General features: G+C 41.9%; 1 protein-coding gene across 1 annotated transcript in view; it reads left to right on the top strand.

Moving 5' to 3' along the window:
• The window catches only part of btbd11b (BTB (POZ) domain containing 11b), a 65,437-nt gene that overhangs the window by 40,370 nt on the left and 8,216 nt on the right, over positions 1 to 16,851 (top strand). The window contains exons 2-7 of the mRNA XM_079162959.1: positions 1,563 to 1,724; positions 9,486 to 9,690; positions 12,863 to 13,015; positions 13,283 to 13,448; positions 14,359 to 14,448; positions 16,419 to 16,520. Of these exons, the coding sequence (XP_079019085.1) occupies positions 1,563 to 1,724; positions 9,486 to 9,690; positions 12,863 to 13,015; positions 13,283 to 13,448; positions 14,359 to 14,448; positions 16,419 to 16,520 (878 nt within the window). The remainder of the gene's footprint in view (positions 1 to 1,562; positions 1,725 to 9,485; positions 9,691 to 12,862; positions 13,016 to 13,282; positions 13,449 to 14,358; positions 14,449 to 16,418; positions 16,521 to 16,851) is intronic.

The following is a 16,851-nucleotide window of genomic DNA, read 5'->3' as shown; positions in this document are numbered from 1 at the left end:
CTCTGGCTGAAAACTGTAGCTGTTTAGGACACCTGACACTTGTGCAGCAGATGGTGATGGTGATGTCTCCTGCTCTTTGTTCCAGAGTCGTGCAGGTTGTCAGTAGCTCTCTGACCTGAACGCTGATGTGTAGATGAGATGGTGCTACGGCTGCTGCTGCTGCTCTGTAAGCAGCTGCTCTGTAGACTTATCAGCTAAATAAGTGGGACTTATTTCCAGATGTTTTTTGTCACACAGTTTGTGTGTAATGCATGGTGAATAGCAAGCATGAGTATAATCAGAGGCATGCCTTTGAAAATCAGCACTAAAAACAAGAACTAAATTGTCTCTATTGTTGGGGACTGTACAATAATGATTGGAGTAGGGAGGGAGGCTAAAGATCATGTAAGCAAGGCCTTCCCCAGCATTATCGTTATTTTCTTTGAACCCTTGACTAAGAGAAAAAATCCAACACCTTTAAATTGGTTAAGTTACAAACAAACCAATGTAAAAGCTATTTCTATCATAAGGAAGAAGAATGCGTGGATTGGCTGCATCGGTTTTGATCATGTCCATCGTGAGTCAGTATTTTAGGAGTGCAATGCTTAACTGGAGTACTCTCTTAATATGTTAATGAATAATTATGTTCACATAGCTACTAGAATAGCAAAATAGAGGTGTATATATATTGTCAGAATTATAGCAAACATAACGACATGATCCTGTTTACCAACAATTTTTATTATTGAAACAAGAGCATTCACTGTCACTTTATATAGCACATTATATTTAACCCAACCACTCATTATTTCACAGTCCCTTGCGTGTTTTAACTACTTTCTCAAAGGGAAAAAGTAAAATGGTTCGCCCCGTAAGCAACTGTCTGCTCCCACAAGATGAATGAAGAATGCCAACTTTGCCGCAGGCAGCATGTGCATTAAATTAGCAGCATATTATGAGAAAGAAGCCATGAAGCTAAAGCTAGATTTGTCAAAGTATTGTAAGGGAGTCACTGCTTTCAGCCATTTTATAAGTTCACACCCTGTAAACAATAAGAAGGGTGCGGCACGAAGCTGCAGAGGAATAAGAAACTGTCGGCAAAGCGAAATGGAGAGCAGTCTGCCTCGTCACTCTCGGAGCGAGGAAGGCTAACGATCATCAGAGGTGTGACTAATGAAAACGGATTTGAAATATTACACATTACTACCTTCGGGAGGAGACTCTGACAGGTGCAACTAGGAGGCATACATGCTATAAATAAAATGTATTTCTATAGCACTTTCAACACAACATGAGCTGAGCAAAGTGTTTTACAAGAAAGAAGACAAAAAAGTTCTCACTCTTTACAGAAATACACTTTACTATGACAAATATATAAAGGGAAATATTTGATATATTCAACTGTCTTTTTTTATTCCCCTTTTCCATCGTAATCAGATCAATGAGTTAACCTAATTGCATACACCTAAGAATCAGTCAAATTGTCCCTTTTCAGACTGTATTCTTGTGTTCTACCATGACATTAATGTAATGCCCCCTTCTGTCTCTCTCTCTCTCTCTCTCTCTCTCTCTCTCTCTCTCAGGTGTGCTCAGCCTACCTGAGGGTCTGACTCTCTACAGGGACCAGCAGCAGCAGCAGCAGCGAGCGGGGAAAAGCGGAGAGGGAAATGCCTACAGTCAGTCTGAGCTGCGCTCCATTGAACAGTGTTTACTGGCCACAAGAGTGGGCAGCATCTCTGAACTCAGTGAGTCGTGGGTGTGTGTGTGTGGGGGTGGGTGTGTGGGTGTGGGTGTGACAGGAAAAGACTGGGTGTAGAAGAGAAGGACAATGGTTCCCCTCCCTCATTACGTTCCGTAGTCAATGTGCCCTTGAGCCGTGCAATTAACCGCACAACCGCTCGAGTGGAGCTGCTCACTGGTCAGTGTCAGGTGATGATAATTTAGACAATAACGTGATTTCCTTTCCTTTTTCCTTTCTTGTTTCAACATGACGATGCCCCAGCGCACAAAAATGGTTTTCCCAAGTTTGTTGTGGAGGAACTTGACTTTCCTGTACAGAGCCCCGACCTCAAACTCATCTTGCACCTTTGGGATGACGCGTCGACTGCTAGCCAGGCCTTATCACCCAAAACCAGTACCCAAACTCAGTAATAGGCTCTTTCACCGCAGACACTTGTCATGGTAAGAAAAGCACAGGTGTTACTAATAGCATTAACAATGGCTCTGTTCTGTTCAAGTGTCCCAGTAAGTCATGACAGTGTGACTGTGAGCCAGCATGCACAATAGCAGGACCCTGAAACTGAAGCAGCACATTTAAATTCAGTCATTATTAATTATTCACACATTCTGTGAAAAAGGTCTTTACTGAAAATGACCTTATGGCTGAATAGGACCAAAGCCAAACAGCCAGGTTCCACAGTCTGTTAATGTCCATGGTTCTGAATTAAAGATTTTCAAAAGTCACATATGGGCATAATGTTTGGCCGTCCACATACTTTTGACGCTGCTGAATAAGAGCATGTCAGTATCGAGGTATCTACCATTTAGAAACACTGCGTGTGTATTAGGGTGTGAGCAATGTGGCTGAAAGATAGCTCTGGTTTTTAGCTGAAATTGCTGAAACCTGTTATTGTGGGCTGATAACAGTTTTTTAAATCGACCATTTCCAAGCCAAAACAACTTCAAAATACCCCATGTTCAATACTTGGTGTTTCCCCCAGAATTGTTGTGCTTTAAAGCATTATTTAAACCATCTGATACAAAATCTGAATTCATTTGAGTTGTTTTAGCAGCTCTCAGGCAGACTGACCCGCCACACTTATTCAGTGCATTTTAGCCATGTTCGTGGGATGGCTCTTATGGCAATGAGGGTCTATTGGTCCACCACTTTCAGACTTTATATCTTATATCACATCTCAACAACTATTGGATGGATTGCCATAACATTTTGTAATGACATTCATGGTTTTGAAAATAAATCCTAACGACAATAGTGACCCCTACGTTTTGATCTATCACCACCAGCAAGTCCAAATTTGTACTTATTCCGTCAAATATCCTATTAATAACTTGAATCGGCATTTGATTTGGACAGAAGTTCATTCTTCCGCAACGATGTACAGTTATTCATGGTACCCAGAGGATACATTCTAATGTTTTTAGTCGTACCCCTAACCTTCCTTTAGGGCCACCAGCAGTCCAAAGTTTTTACTTATCCAGCAAAATATCTCAACGCCTACTCGATGGATTAGAACAGCAATTTGTACACTTTTGACATTCTTGGTTCCCATAGGATGAACCCTGATGACTTTGGCAATCAGACTTTTCCTTTGGTGCCAACATGTAATTTGTGGATGGTAAGTGAATTGTCTCAATAACTATTGGATGGATTGTTATGAATCATCCTGAGGGTGACATGAATAACTTTGGTGACCCCCTGACTTTAATCTCGCCTCATCATCTGTGTACTTCCTCACAGAGCTGCTAGCATGGCTGTAGACTCTTATTTTTTTTTATAGATCTTTATCAATTAATTAATTAATTACAAGACATTTTGATTGCAGGTATTATTGAAGGTGTGCGGCTAGAAGTCTCCTTCACATTTGGGTTGGACGACATTATTGTCTGATATGATAATGTGATGTTTAATAAGGCACACATATTGTCCCATTCTATCAGTAAATCACTGTATCATAATCCTGCTGTGCATGCATATGTGCATATTTATATGAATGTGAATTAGTGCACTGTCAGTGGGAACAACTCTAATGAACCGGAGCTATTGATTTAGCTTATAAGTTTGACAAGCCCTCCAAAAGCTAATTGAATGTCTGTCCACTCACAATGTAACTATTATTCAAAGAATAATGGGAATCTGAATGCTTCCTGAATACACTTATACAGCACCAAGTCATTTACATAGGCTTGCGCTGTCAGTTTCTTACAATGATAATAGGTTTTCTGCTTCATTTGAGAAATAACATCGTGATTATGTTTCACCCTATTGTCCTTACTCACCAAAAGAAGTTATATAATATATATAACACACAATTCCACCAAACAAAGTTCAGCACAAGGCCTTCATTAAAGTTTCCACCTTATTTTCTGTTCAGGGGGAAATTTCTGAATTTCATTGGGTCTCAACAAATTTGCAGTGACAAGCTGTGCAGCAATCCAGTGAGAACCCAACTTCATGTTTACTCTTTTGATATAATCATAGAATCAAGATGCTCATTGGAAGTGAAGAACTGCTTCGTTTCTTGGTTGCGTGCAATTCTGCTGCTCATTCCAGAAAACAAACTGTCCTCAGACAGAAGAACAACAAATTAAGCCACATAAGCGCAGATTATCTCCTGATGCGCATGACAATATTTTTGACAAAAAGAAATTCCTCAAACCAAACAATGGGAACGTTGAATCTGTTTCTGTTGTCATGGCATTGGGATGTCAAGACAAGGCTGGGAAAAATATTTTCTGTATATCTAGTGTAAACATTTATCATCAGAGTAAACAGCGAGCCAATTCTCCTCACTGTATGTTTTCCCGGGAGCGAGGAGGGGAGGAGTGGGGTGCAGCACCGAGGCAAATCGCCAGTCCCCTGTCCATGTTGTATTGATGGGGTCAAGCAAGGACTCATTCTGTTATGTTGACACTGCAAACACACTCTGAGACAACAGAGCGTCTGAGAGATAATAGCGGAGCTTAGCCCAGTGGTAATGTTATCAGCTCTGGAGAGGAATTCTCTAAATAAGTATTTGCGAAAAGACACACAGCATAAGCCGGAAAATTTAATGATTGAGAAAAGCAGAAGAGCAGACAATGATTGCATTATCAGCCTGTCATATTGTGCATCTGAAAGAGCGCTAGATGGGAAACAGAGGAGAATAAAAGATGGGAGGGTTAGAGAGCTTCTTTCTTGGAATACAATAACGTTTGCTGCTCCAGCGCAGTCAAATTTGCATCCTATGCAGGGACAGTCTTTATCGCTGGCATTTAGACTCGTTTTAGAGGTTTGCCACTGATTTACCTCTTTGTATTTTCCCATTTTTCACTTCCGCCAAAATGTCAAATTAGCATAGCTGAAGTGACAGTCCAGGAAAAACTGCAATTATAGGAATCTTGGTGCGTCATCATCACTTTGTAATGCCGGACAGTAAATCCTGGTTTTAAATATGTTCCACAAAGTGTTGTTTGTGTAACTCAGTATATTGAACTCGTTGGTTGAAGCATGCAAGACGCATGCAGGCTTTCCCCATATGAATGTAGATCTATACAGCTGGATGACCATGGGATCAATGGGATCAGGTCAAATGGCAGTGACCTCTCTGTGCAGGTTGATGTGTGAACCAGCGGCAGCATCACGCACTGAAGCTCCCTCCCGTTTGACAGTTAGGGAAATATTCTCTTTCTTGCCGACATTGGATGAGAAAATCGATATCAATCTCATGTCTGTACACTCAATATGAAGTCTGGAGATGGTTAGCTTAGCTTAGCATAATTACTGGAAACAGGAGGGAACATCTAGCCTTGGTCCGTCCATAGGTAACAAAATATTTTGCCATACATTCACTGTACAGACATGAGAGTTGTATCAAGCTTTCTCAACTAACTCTACTCCTTTAATCTGCTAGATATATTAGGGAGGAAAACACACCTATTTTTCTTCTGTAAAATAGTATGCAGGTCAGACTCAATAATTCCTAAATGTATCAAGGTTGTTAAATCTCAAATCCCCCAAGATCTTTAGATCCATAGCCTTTCAGAGGTCAGTATAAAATGTTTTGCTGCAAGGTATTAATCTGGAAATCATCCACTGTGAATCTGGCAGCCTGACCAACCAGCAAACGGGAAGTTGTTTAGACGATGCCAGCAAATATTGCTCTGAATAGAAAACAAAAACAATCAGTCCAATCACCAATTTTGTGTATTCCCGTTTACAGCTTCCCTCAACCGAGCACAAATCTACTCAGCCGTGTTAGACCACAAAGAACAAAATTAAATTAGTTCTGGTTTTACTCTGTACAACTTTTAAAATGGCATTTCACATCTGTATGTTTGGTGTAACCGCTTTATCTCCACTAATGGGCCGCTGTAGTTGGATATTCGACTCGGCTTCTTTGTCACATTCAATATGGCGTTCAGAAATGTTATCACCTGCACCTTCAGTTGCCAGTATTAATAATGAATGCTTAGCTTAACATTCCCTGGTGGCTATACTTTCTCATACAATATTAGTTATTAACGCTGATTTTGAAAACACTCTTGAGCATTCATTTTCATTATTATTGGACACAGAGCACATTTCCCCACAACGGGGAAGAGGCTTTTCCGAAATTGTGATCTTTCTTTCTCTTCATGCCTCATCTGATTATTTTCATCTTTTGCTTCATAGGGCCTTTAGTGATGGAATCAGGATTGTTTCAGCCAAGAACTAATAAAAGATGCTGCTAAGAGCCATCATCAGTACCCTCAGTAATACCTTTCAAAGGTCATGTTGTTGGGCAGCAGCAGCAAGAGTGTTTTCTTAATATCTTTATATATATATCTTTATATATATATTTTTATATATATATATGCGCTGAAGGCTGAAGATAGTGCTCATTTTAAATGCCAGTTATTGGAATCTAATAAAAGTCGCTGAATCTTTTAGGAAACGGGGCAATGCTTTTACTGTAATGAGGGATCATGTCATTAAACCTTGACAAAAACAATATGCAATCAATGAGGGGTATTACATGGTATAAATTAATAACATTTTTTAGTGTCTAAATAAAAAAGGAAGTGTACCCACGTGGAACTTAACAAGGATGTACAATACATCGCATCTCTCATCCTCACTCCTCTGAGTGCATACCATATGCCATTGCTTCTCTAATAAACACTCCAGAGACGTCTGACAGCAAGAGAGTCGTCAAGTGATGTGACTGTGTGTGCCGTCTTGTGCAAACTACGCTGCTCTGATTGCTGCAGGGACCCTGTGTGCTTGTTCCTATCACAGATTGCAATGTATGACTCCTTAGACCGTATGATGTGAAGTCACCCTGAAAGTTAAAGTAGAGATGGGTAATGACGAGGAAAGACCCTCTTCGTGAGAGTTCCACTTGTGACCCGACGTTAACGGGAACATTTCCTCAACAGTGTTTTATATTCAAAGAGTTCACTTGTTTCTGTTAAGCTGTTGCCTCTCCCCTAACTTTCTCAGCGAGTCTTTTTCTACTTAAATGCACTAGATACAGATGGAAATGATAAAGATAGCATGTTTTTTTCCCTCCCCTTTATCTTATATGTGTGTTAGTTGGTGGCTGAAAGCTCTGGCTGCTTTCGAACAGCCAAAGGATGGCCACAGGCGACCATTAAATGCAATCAAGGCCGCATAGCAGCAAATAATTGAAACACAGAAACGGTGATGGTGGCAGCAGCTGCACAGTGAAGCCAAGAACCATTCATCACTACCCAAAGGAAAGCTGGTTACTGCATATTCATTTACCAATAAAGCCTTGAATATAATTGCTTCGTTAGAAATGAGAGTTAATTCTACATTTTCAGAGACTGTCTCTCTTACTTTTAAACATTAACCAGCCTTCACAGCTTCTGAAGTAATGAGCAGTTTGGTTGTTGTGTGGGTGCTGCATTGCCGGTTACTGACATTAAAGGTGCCAGCTCTCATAAAATCCCTCGTAAATCCAAGCAGTATACGCTGGAGACATATTTGTGTGATTTTGCCTTTCTAAGGGGATTTTAAAGCGTTGAAAACAAAGAGAGAATCGGCCCAGTGCTTCAAGGTAATCACTGAAATACCTGAGGAACAGGATCTGCTGCGCGTGTCCTCCACCTCTCCTCTTCTTGTTAGCATAAAGAATTAATTACCCGGGATGAGGTATTGATTAAAGGCTTGAATCTTATAATGAAAAAGCTATTGACTTTTTAGCTTTTACACTGCTGTACTTCTGTCCATTCGCACTCTCTTTTGGCCAAAACAAAGAATCCTCACTGATACATGGTCACTGAAAACACTGAGTTAATCCATTTTCAGCAGTTATTTCTGCATATACACCTGCTGAAGGAGCGGCAGTAATCTCACATTATGTGTTAAGCTGCTGCTACTTCGCTACTGCTGCACTCTCTCGGTGTTAGAAATAATCTTCCTCCTCAGCCCTGCCAGCATAGGAAATGTCACAGGCCAGCATAAATAAGACATGAGACCTGGCTGTTGCTGACCACCTCAGCTCCCCTTACCAAGCTTAAGAGGGCACTGTTACAAGCTTATCTGAATTCCCGTTGGTACAACGGGTATTAGACGCAGGAGGAGCAACAGATCGCGACAGAGACGGCCTTTGCTTAAAGTTTGTACAAGAGGTAGTCGTTCCCGTCATGATGTGTCCTGCTCATTGCGTCAGTAGATGTTGTCCAGCACATTTCTCTATCAGCACAGCCCCACTGTTCCCAAAGGACTGGTGAGAATTTAACAGTTTTATTGCATGAATGCTCTTCCCTCGTTCAAGGCATCCTTTTCACACCCGCCTCTCACATTGTCGGGGCTAAATGGAATCTTGGCAGGCGCCAAATAGCGGATTTTTGATGCTAAGCAAACCCTTTTGTCCACGGATATCAATGTATTGTCTAGGCACACATACTCTGTAGTTCATTTAAAGCGGATTGTGCTCTAATACTTTTTTGACTTGAATAGTATCAAATTGACCCGGACAATATGAAACAGGGTGTTATTTTTTTGACCCCGCTTCAGAATTCCATTCCATTTTCTCATAGTGCAGAGGGTCTAAACAGGAAGGAGAAGTGACAGCAGTCAGTGAAATGGGATTTGGTTCTGTGCTGTAATACTAAGGAGTGGTGATACTATCGCACTCGGGTGCCACAGTCATAGTGTTATCTTGAAGTGGATGGTGATCTTGACTATCTGTCTGGCTGTGAGAGAAACTTCAAATTCATCTCTCGGTTTTTGATGAACTGAGTTCGCTGCACTAAAAGGCGGTCTGTTTTGTCCCTTAAGTATAAAAAAAAATGGGCTGAACATGCTTTTCAAAGAACTGTTTACTTTCTTTTAAACCTGCCTAGAGAATATTCAAATTTTTATTAGCAGAGTCCTCTCAAGCTTTGATTTTTAAAGCCCAACTGGATGACCTTAAAGTACTGACAAATTATGCAGGGGAAATAGCTTGGAGTAGCTAATGTTTATCCATAAATATTCATTCTCCACACAGTGCAGTCCTGAGCATGCTTATTCTCCTGCCTTCCCCCAGTGAGCAGCACAGAAAGGACTGCGATGAACCCTGTCTTTTTTCCTGACTATGGTGCGGAGAAACTCTCAATTTCCCCTGACAGAGTGAGCTCTAAGGGGGCTGGAAGGAATGAGGTTGAATCCCCGACGTCTTTCTAAAGGCCATGCTCTAAATATCTCTTCACCCTCATGCGCCGACATGAAGTCCTTTCTCATTACTTGTGTTCCTTTTGTGTTTCCCTGTATGATGTGTGTGTGCGTGTCTGTGTAGGTGACCTGGTGTCCCGAGCCATGCACCATCTCCAGCCGCTGTATATGAAGAACCACAACAATGGGACGCCGATCCACCAGAAGAGCAGTGTGATCCACTGGGCGCCCGAAGCGATCTACACGCTGTGTTACTTCATGCACTGCCCTCACATGGAGTGGGAGAACCCCAATGTTGAGCCCTCGAAGGTTACCCTACAAACAGAGAGGTGAGGAGCAGACGTGTAGATAAAGCATAAAGATAAGCTCCAAATTCCTTAACAACTGAACCTAACAAATGAAGGGCGGAAAGCATTAATTAAACTGCACAAATCCTCATTTTCACAAACAGAATTAATTTCCTCCACAAAAATTTGAAAAACTACACATGTGATGATGAACCCACAGATAATTATTACCTGAATTTGCAGTTCTCTTAAGTTTTAGTGTCTTTCAGCTCATTGTTTTGGTTGTCCGGCTCTTTACTGTATTTGGTACCAGTTCCCTCTTTACTCTGCGCTCTCATCAGCGTTGTTTTCAGTCAAAGCAGGCAGCTGTTAACAAAAAAGCTTCAGAAATCCCACTGCTCAGAAATAAAGAAGTCTAAAGAACTAGAAAGTTGTCAGTTGCAGTATTTGGATGTTTACCTCCCATCATATCTAAGCCCTGAAAAATGTTTTGTGTTCTTATACAAGGACTTTTTTTTAAACCAGAACAAGGCAAAATAATAGAGTCATCTGGTATTGATTAATCCATCAGACCCCTTCACCTCATTTTGTACTGTGGGACAGTACCATTATTGCACCTTTAATGGCCACTGGGACAATAATAAAAGAACACCAGACCACTAGTGAGAAACTCCCTTTTGTTTCCCACCATTTAGACTTTTGCATCACAGAAACTATCCAGCGGTAATGTTCCTCCTGCAGAGAAGTGCAGACATCATTCTGCTGTAACTGTACACCTCTGCAGACTTTTATTATATTTCTGGCTCGATTCTGAAATGGCACACCAAATGTTTTCCTCTGGAAGGAAAGTACAGTTTTATATAAGTGAATTGTCAACTTATTGGCTACTTGAGTGAGTCCTCTGGGTGACCTAAGTTGAAGCTTAGTCACTATTGATAATCCCAGCCACCGATTTATGCATGAATAACATAAGACTCAAGCAATGTTTCCATGGTGTTAATTCCCCTGATCATGTAGTTTTTGGATTCTGCATAGTTTTCAGAAAAGCACAAAACCGCCCTCACAATCTTTGCAGTTTCTACCTATGAAACAATTTTTTTTCTGCTGAGCTTATGATCTGTTTATTTAAACAAACTCATCATATTCCACTGTAGCCCTGATACCTTGAGCTGTTCAGTATTTCCTGCAGTTTGGTGGAAACCCCTGTCAGCATGCGTCAGAGGTGGGTAACAGTACTGACAGTTGAGCCTGAGCAGTCCTCTTCTGGGGCTCCAGACTGTATCGCCTGCAGTGTCCAAATCACGTCTGCTTTAGCCCTAATCACCATTTTGTAAAGGAAATCACATTAACGTACGTTTGTTTTAGTCATATTTAAGCACATTGCCAGAGCCAACATTAGGGAAAGCCTGGGATTGGAGACATCGAGACCTTGAACTGCTTGTGAACTAATGTGTCCTTGTGAGGAAATGCATTGCCGTTATACGTCCCGTGCCTCTTGATTAGGTGTCGTGTGCTTCTTTAACGAAGTCTGCAGAGCCGATAACATCACGTGGACTGTAGGTCGTTTGAAGTGAGTACAACAAAAGGGTTTGCATTTCTTGGAAGATCAGACAATTATCATAAGATCCACGCATCAACTCATTAGCATTGATGAGTAACTAATTAACAATGTGTGACAGATTTGGGCTGAGCATGTGTCAAGGACAGTCCAGGCATCAAGGCATCCTTTGTAAAGGGATGTGTTGGACAGCAAATCCCGGAGAACGAGACCAAGTTTCATGAAATACACATAGTATAGATTTATGACGCTCATACAGCAGCGTTAAAACAATCTGTATTAAAGATGCTTATGAAACCAAACTGCTTGTCGATGCTTTGATCATAATTCTGTTTTATATGATTAAAGTGATAAATACCATAAAGAAATATGAAATTGTCTGATTTGATACATGCTGCATAAATTGATTTATATAAACACAGACAACTAAGCGGTAAAACTTCACTTTTTCGAAGATTTTCTTTAGTTAAAGATATTAGCCTTCATAGTGTGTTAAACCAGCAGTCACACTGTATCACTTGTCTCATCATAATACTTAACATCATCATAATATCGTGGTGCTTTCTGCAGCCATTAAGTATAAGCAGTGTGGTTTTGTTTTGCACAATGTATTGATGACAGCTGGTTGTTTTGCATGAGTGAAGAAAGTGTGTATTTATATCCATAACATGCTGTCAGTACAGTAGCGAAGGTCAAAATGTAACTTCATGCAAATGAATCCTCATGCATGCATGCATGAGTGGAGGAGACGGGGAGAGTAGTTATTCCATTAATGTGGGGTCCGTGGAGCCTGCAGAGTTCTCTTTTAAGAGATTTCACTGTTAGCTCTGGTGTCAGGGGCAACCGTGTGATGGTCATTTCTGTCTGAGCTCCACAGCGCTGTAGGTTTGCAAAATACCAAGAAATCCTTAGTTTACTTTCAGCAGATAGAGCGCAAGCTGTCATACATACTGTATGTTGGCATGCAATAACCACACTCACTGGCTATTATGTTTACAGACAGACACCATGGTGTTCATCATTATAATGCCGTGCGAAACAGATTAAAAGCAGAGCAATTACTTTCCCTGTAAAGTGTTATGATGACACGCGTAATGCCTTGTGAGCGCTATAACGGGGCTATACGTTTTAAGGCATATAGAAATGATTATGCATCACCCATATGTTGCAATGCAATAGCTGGGTTTTCATAGCTCATTATAGATATGGGCTTCTTCAGTTTAACCTCATCAGCACTGTATTAAAATGTTACTCTGTCAAGCTTTGGATCTCTAGAATAGAGCAGAGCAGACAATGACGAGATTTAAGACAGAGCAGTTTAAAAATCTTCACAGACACTGCATAGATCAGAATAAACATTTTTGATCGATGGTCTATAATCTATGATGATCTTAGTTCCGTTTTAGACTTCCTCACACCAAAGTGTCTCTCTCTCTGTGACATACTGGCTCTGGGTCTTTGATTTCATCTGCTAGACAGAGTTCATCCTGTTCTCAAACATCCTCTTTGGCTGGCGAGATCTCTGAAATAACATGCAAATTCTGTGTGAGATGGATTTTCCCTGCAAGTGCCTATGCACACTCAAGTACCGAGTATGATTGAAGTTCAGCGTGAGTCTCTGGTGGCCAAAACATGTGCTTCTATCTCCCCCCACAGGCCCTTCATGGTGCTGCCGCCTCTGATGGAGTGGGTGCGCGTGGCTGCGGTTCACACGGAACACAGACGCAGCTTCGCGGTGGACAGCGACGATGTTCGGCAGGCTGCCCGACTGCTGCTTCCCGGAGTGGACTGCGAGCCCCGTCAGCTCCGGTACGGCTGTGCGCTTTGCGCTCACCCATAGGCTGTAGAGCGGGGTGCGCACCCATCCTCTTCATCTGCACATAACAAAACACCAGCAGGGACATATCTGAACTTGCACACAAACTCAGGCATGATACAGTGATCTGAGCATCCTTCTTGCAGTGTTAAAAAGAAAAAAAAGAAACCCGTCAGGTATTACGGGAAAATATGGTGCATTGCAAACGTTCAAAACAGTGAACTTGCATTGTGAACCCCTTTGTATGCTTTGCCTTTCAGAACGGATGACTGCTTCTGTGCCTCGAGGAAACTGGACGCTACCTCTACTGAAGCAAAGTTCCTGCAGGACCTGGGCTTCCGTATGCTCAGCTGTGGTCGCACAGACCTGGTGAAGCAGGCTGTCAACCTGCTGGGGCCTGACGGTATCAACAGCATGAGTGAGCAGGTTAGAGACACAGTCAACATATTAAATAATGCATGTGCAGGCACACGTACACTGATACACACACACAGCCTGTGGAACAGGTCACTTTGTTTGCATGGCTCCTTCACCTTGAAGCGCCGTGTGATCTTGTGAGCAGCTATAAATATTAAACTATATCCTGACATTTTTTCCTAAAGCCTTCCCGCCAAGTGGCTCTGCGTTATATCACGACCACCACCTCCAGTGCCGTAAATCGTCAGGGGAATATTGCAAGGGTAACTCGAGATTTTCCATGGAAAATCCACATTGAGTTTGGGACTGATCTAAGCAGAAACTTTCAAATGCAGAGTTTTGTACAGTACTTTTCTGTTAGACAAGCTCTGCTGGTGGCCCAGAGGAGATATTGATTCATATGGTATCCTTTAAAAAGATCAATAGCAGAATATTACTCTCATCAGACTCAAGGTGCCGGGAGTGGAACTGTCAAGGATACAAGTTTAGAGTAAAAGTTCGGCCTTGCTTTGTACTACTTTGTAAAAAGAAAAAGAAAAAACACAAGTTAAACTCATGTTGAAACTAGAAAGTGCAGATCTCCGCGATGAGTGTCTGCAAAGACTGTTGTATTGTGTGATTGAATGAACACAGTTAGCCAACCGCCAATGCGCTGTAAGGCACTATGAGTCACCGCAACCACGAAAGCTCCTTGAGCATGGAGCCATAACTGGGCACCCAAAAATATAAGTTTGCTGCAGCAGAATGCGAGATTAGTTGTGGACAGACACAGAGGTGCACCCTCACTCACGGACGCCCGCACACACGTGAGCGATCGCATGATTCTCCCAGAGGAGAACCATAGATAAGTGGAGGAGGGTATCTGTAACTTCTGAATCAATGTGAGTGCTCTTGTTGCTCTGTACCTGTGCTTGTGTAGGGGATGACCCCGCTGATGTACGCTTGTGTCCGTGGAGACGAGGCCATGGTGCAGATGCTGCTGGATGCAGGAGCGGATATTAACAGCGAGGTGACGTTTTTACTGCTATTCTGGTTTCGACATTGGGTAAAATTCACACAGTGCAGGATAGAGTACACATTGCCCTTGTCAGATAAATATAAAAATAAATCCACCCAGTGTTTTTTAAATTCTTTTGAGTGGGAGACTTTTGCATTGTATACGTCGAGGAGGGGTGACAAACTTTTGTGTTCTTCAATGTGTGCAGTGTTATACATTTTAGTCATGAAGTGAATGTTTGTTAGCATTGTAAACTATGTGTTTGGTATTTAATTGGAGAAAACCCATCATGTTGTCCCTCATCTCCCCTTCTTTGTTCTCTCCCATGTGCCATGCTGCTAAATGTGTAGTGGTCATGAGGCACTGACTGCTCTGCCTCATTAGAGGACAAGCAGCGCACAAACAGATTGAAATTCACATGCGCAATCAAACTCACTTGCATTTGAGTGTTTAGAGCATAAGACATGACTCAGAGGTTTGTTGCTGAGTCATTTTTCCTTCGTCGGGGAAAAGAAGTGATTAAGATCGCCTGATTTAACACAAACTGAATTCCTCACAGAGTCTGCAGAGAACGGAAATGGCATCTATTGACTCTGTGCGGACTTCAGAGAGGTGGTTCAGTTAAGGCCTCATGATCTCGGTCTTCATTAGTCACCTCAGCAACCACATGTCCCATCAGCCATTGTGCCAGAATTCATTTGCAGTCCACTGCATTCATGAACCCTGGCCAAAGCACAAAGCGCACTGTCGAAAAAGCCCCACTATCAGTTTATTTTCATGCATGCGGTTGTGAACCTGGTTAGAAATACAACAGTTAAAGACGAATGTTGTTTGGCTCTGATGTTTTGTTTCACCAGCTGGGCAGCTTCAAGATGATTCATATGCTCTTTAAATCCTCTCAGAGTCATTGGTAACACTTTATAATGCAGCCCGTCAACAACATTGTAATTTTGTTGTATGGATCAGGTACCAATGAAATAATTACCGGTTCCTACTAGTACTTAAATGTATAAGAAAACCAGACTATGGAACTAGGGAGTAAACTGGGCATTTTAGTAAATAATTTGGCTATTTTTTCAATTACTTTTTTTTCAATTACAGTGCTGAAAAACAAAACTAAAGTTGGGTGGATATGCTGTCAATAACACTGAAATTCTGCAGAAACCTATAAAGTAATTCAGTAAATTGAATTTCACAATAAGGACATGCGACCAAAATGGCAGCGGTACCATAAAGTAACTATAGGGATTTTGTAACAGCTCTCAAATCTCAGATGGAGGGGTTATTGAAAAACGTATGAGATCTATGCGTTATGGTCCCAGAATGCAGATGGGAGTACTCACCATTGCTGGGGTACAGCACTGTGGTTTTAGGGTATAGACCTTAAAGTAAAGGGTTACATATACTGGAATAATGAAAGACTTGTCAACCATATATGGAGCACAGGTACTTACAGATAGGGGACTCAACAGGTTAAAACGTTCTGCAAATTATCAATTTTTCCCAAACTTCAGTTTTGTTTCCCAGTTCTGTGTTATTTCATCTCCATGTCTCTCTCCTAAATATGTGCATTTGTGCTTTGTTCATGTGTCTCGTGTATGTTTCGCTTACATTTGGCACATAGTTATTCATTGCAGCCCGACCAGAGAGATGAGCCTTAGAGAGGTCGGGTCAGGGAGACCAGCTGAAAAGATCAGAGTGAAATCATTAGGACGAGACCTAACTTGAGGGATCAATCCATCATGTTCATTAGAAGGCGAACAAGGCGACAGGGTGTCCTCTGCAGCCCCAGGGTTCCTAGTTAATTACTCTAGTTTCTCCTGTAGAGCTTCCTGCCCCCCCCCCCCCTCCCCCTCCTCCCCCCTGCAACTGCTTGTGTTGTCCTCCATAGGCCGTGTAGTAGTATTAATGGCTTCATATCTCTCTCCCTCATCTTTCTCCCTCCTACCCACAAAACCCACCTACCTGTGTCCCTTCCCCAGGTGCCAAACTCAGTGCACAAGCACCCCTCAGTCTTTCCCGAAACGCGGCAGGCGACGCCCCTCACTTTCGCTGTGTTGCACGGACATGTGCCTGTGGTGCAGGTAGTGACGTCCTTTCTCACCTGTGATTCTCTCATCGTGACCTCTCGTTGTGCCTCAGCTCATGGTTGGTCATCGTTGTCATTTTTGTCATCAAAGCTTCTTGGTGGTGATGAGGATGATGATGGTTCTCCACCAAGAGTTTCCTCCTGTCTTTTTTGGTTTTGTTCTGTTTCATTTGATGCTGTTTGTGAGATGTACAAATTGATCTTTTTCGTCTGTAATTAGGGCATTTATCCAGTCAACCTTTAGATCTGAACAAGTGTGTTGAACATAGCCTCCTGTCAATTTCCATTTCAGAGCAAATGGATCAGAATGCATTTAGCGAGTGGAA

Source organism: Pholis gunnellus (assembly GCF_910591455.1).
Source record: "Pholis gunnellus genome assembly, chromosome: 7".
NCBI classification, from domain to species: Eukaryota; Metazoa; Chordata; class Actinopteri; order Perciformes; family Pholidae; genus Pholis; species Pholis gunnellus.
The sequence above is the reverse complement of the archived record's forward strand: the minus strand, read 5'-3'. Positions and strand labels throughout refer to the sequence as shown.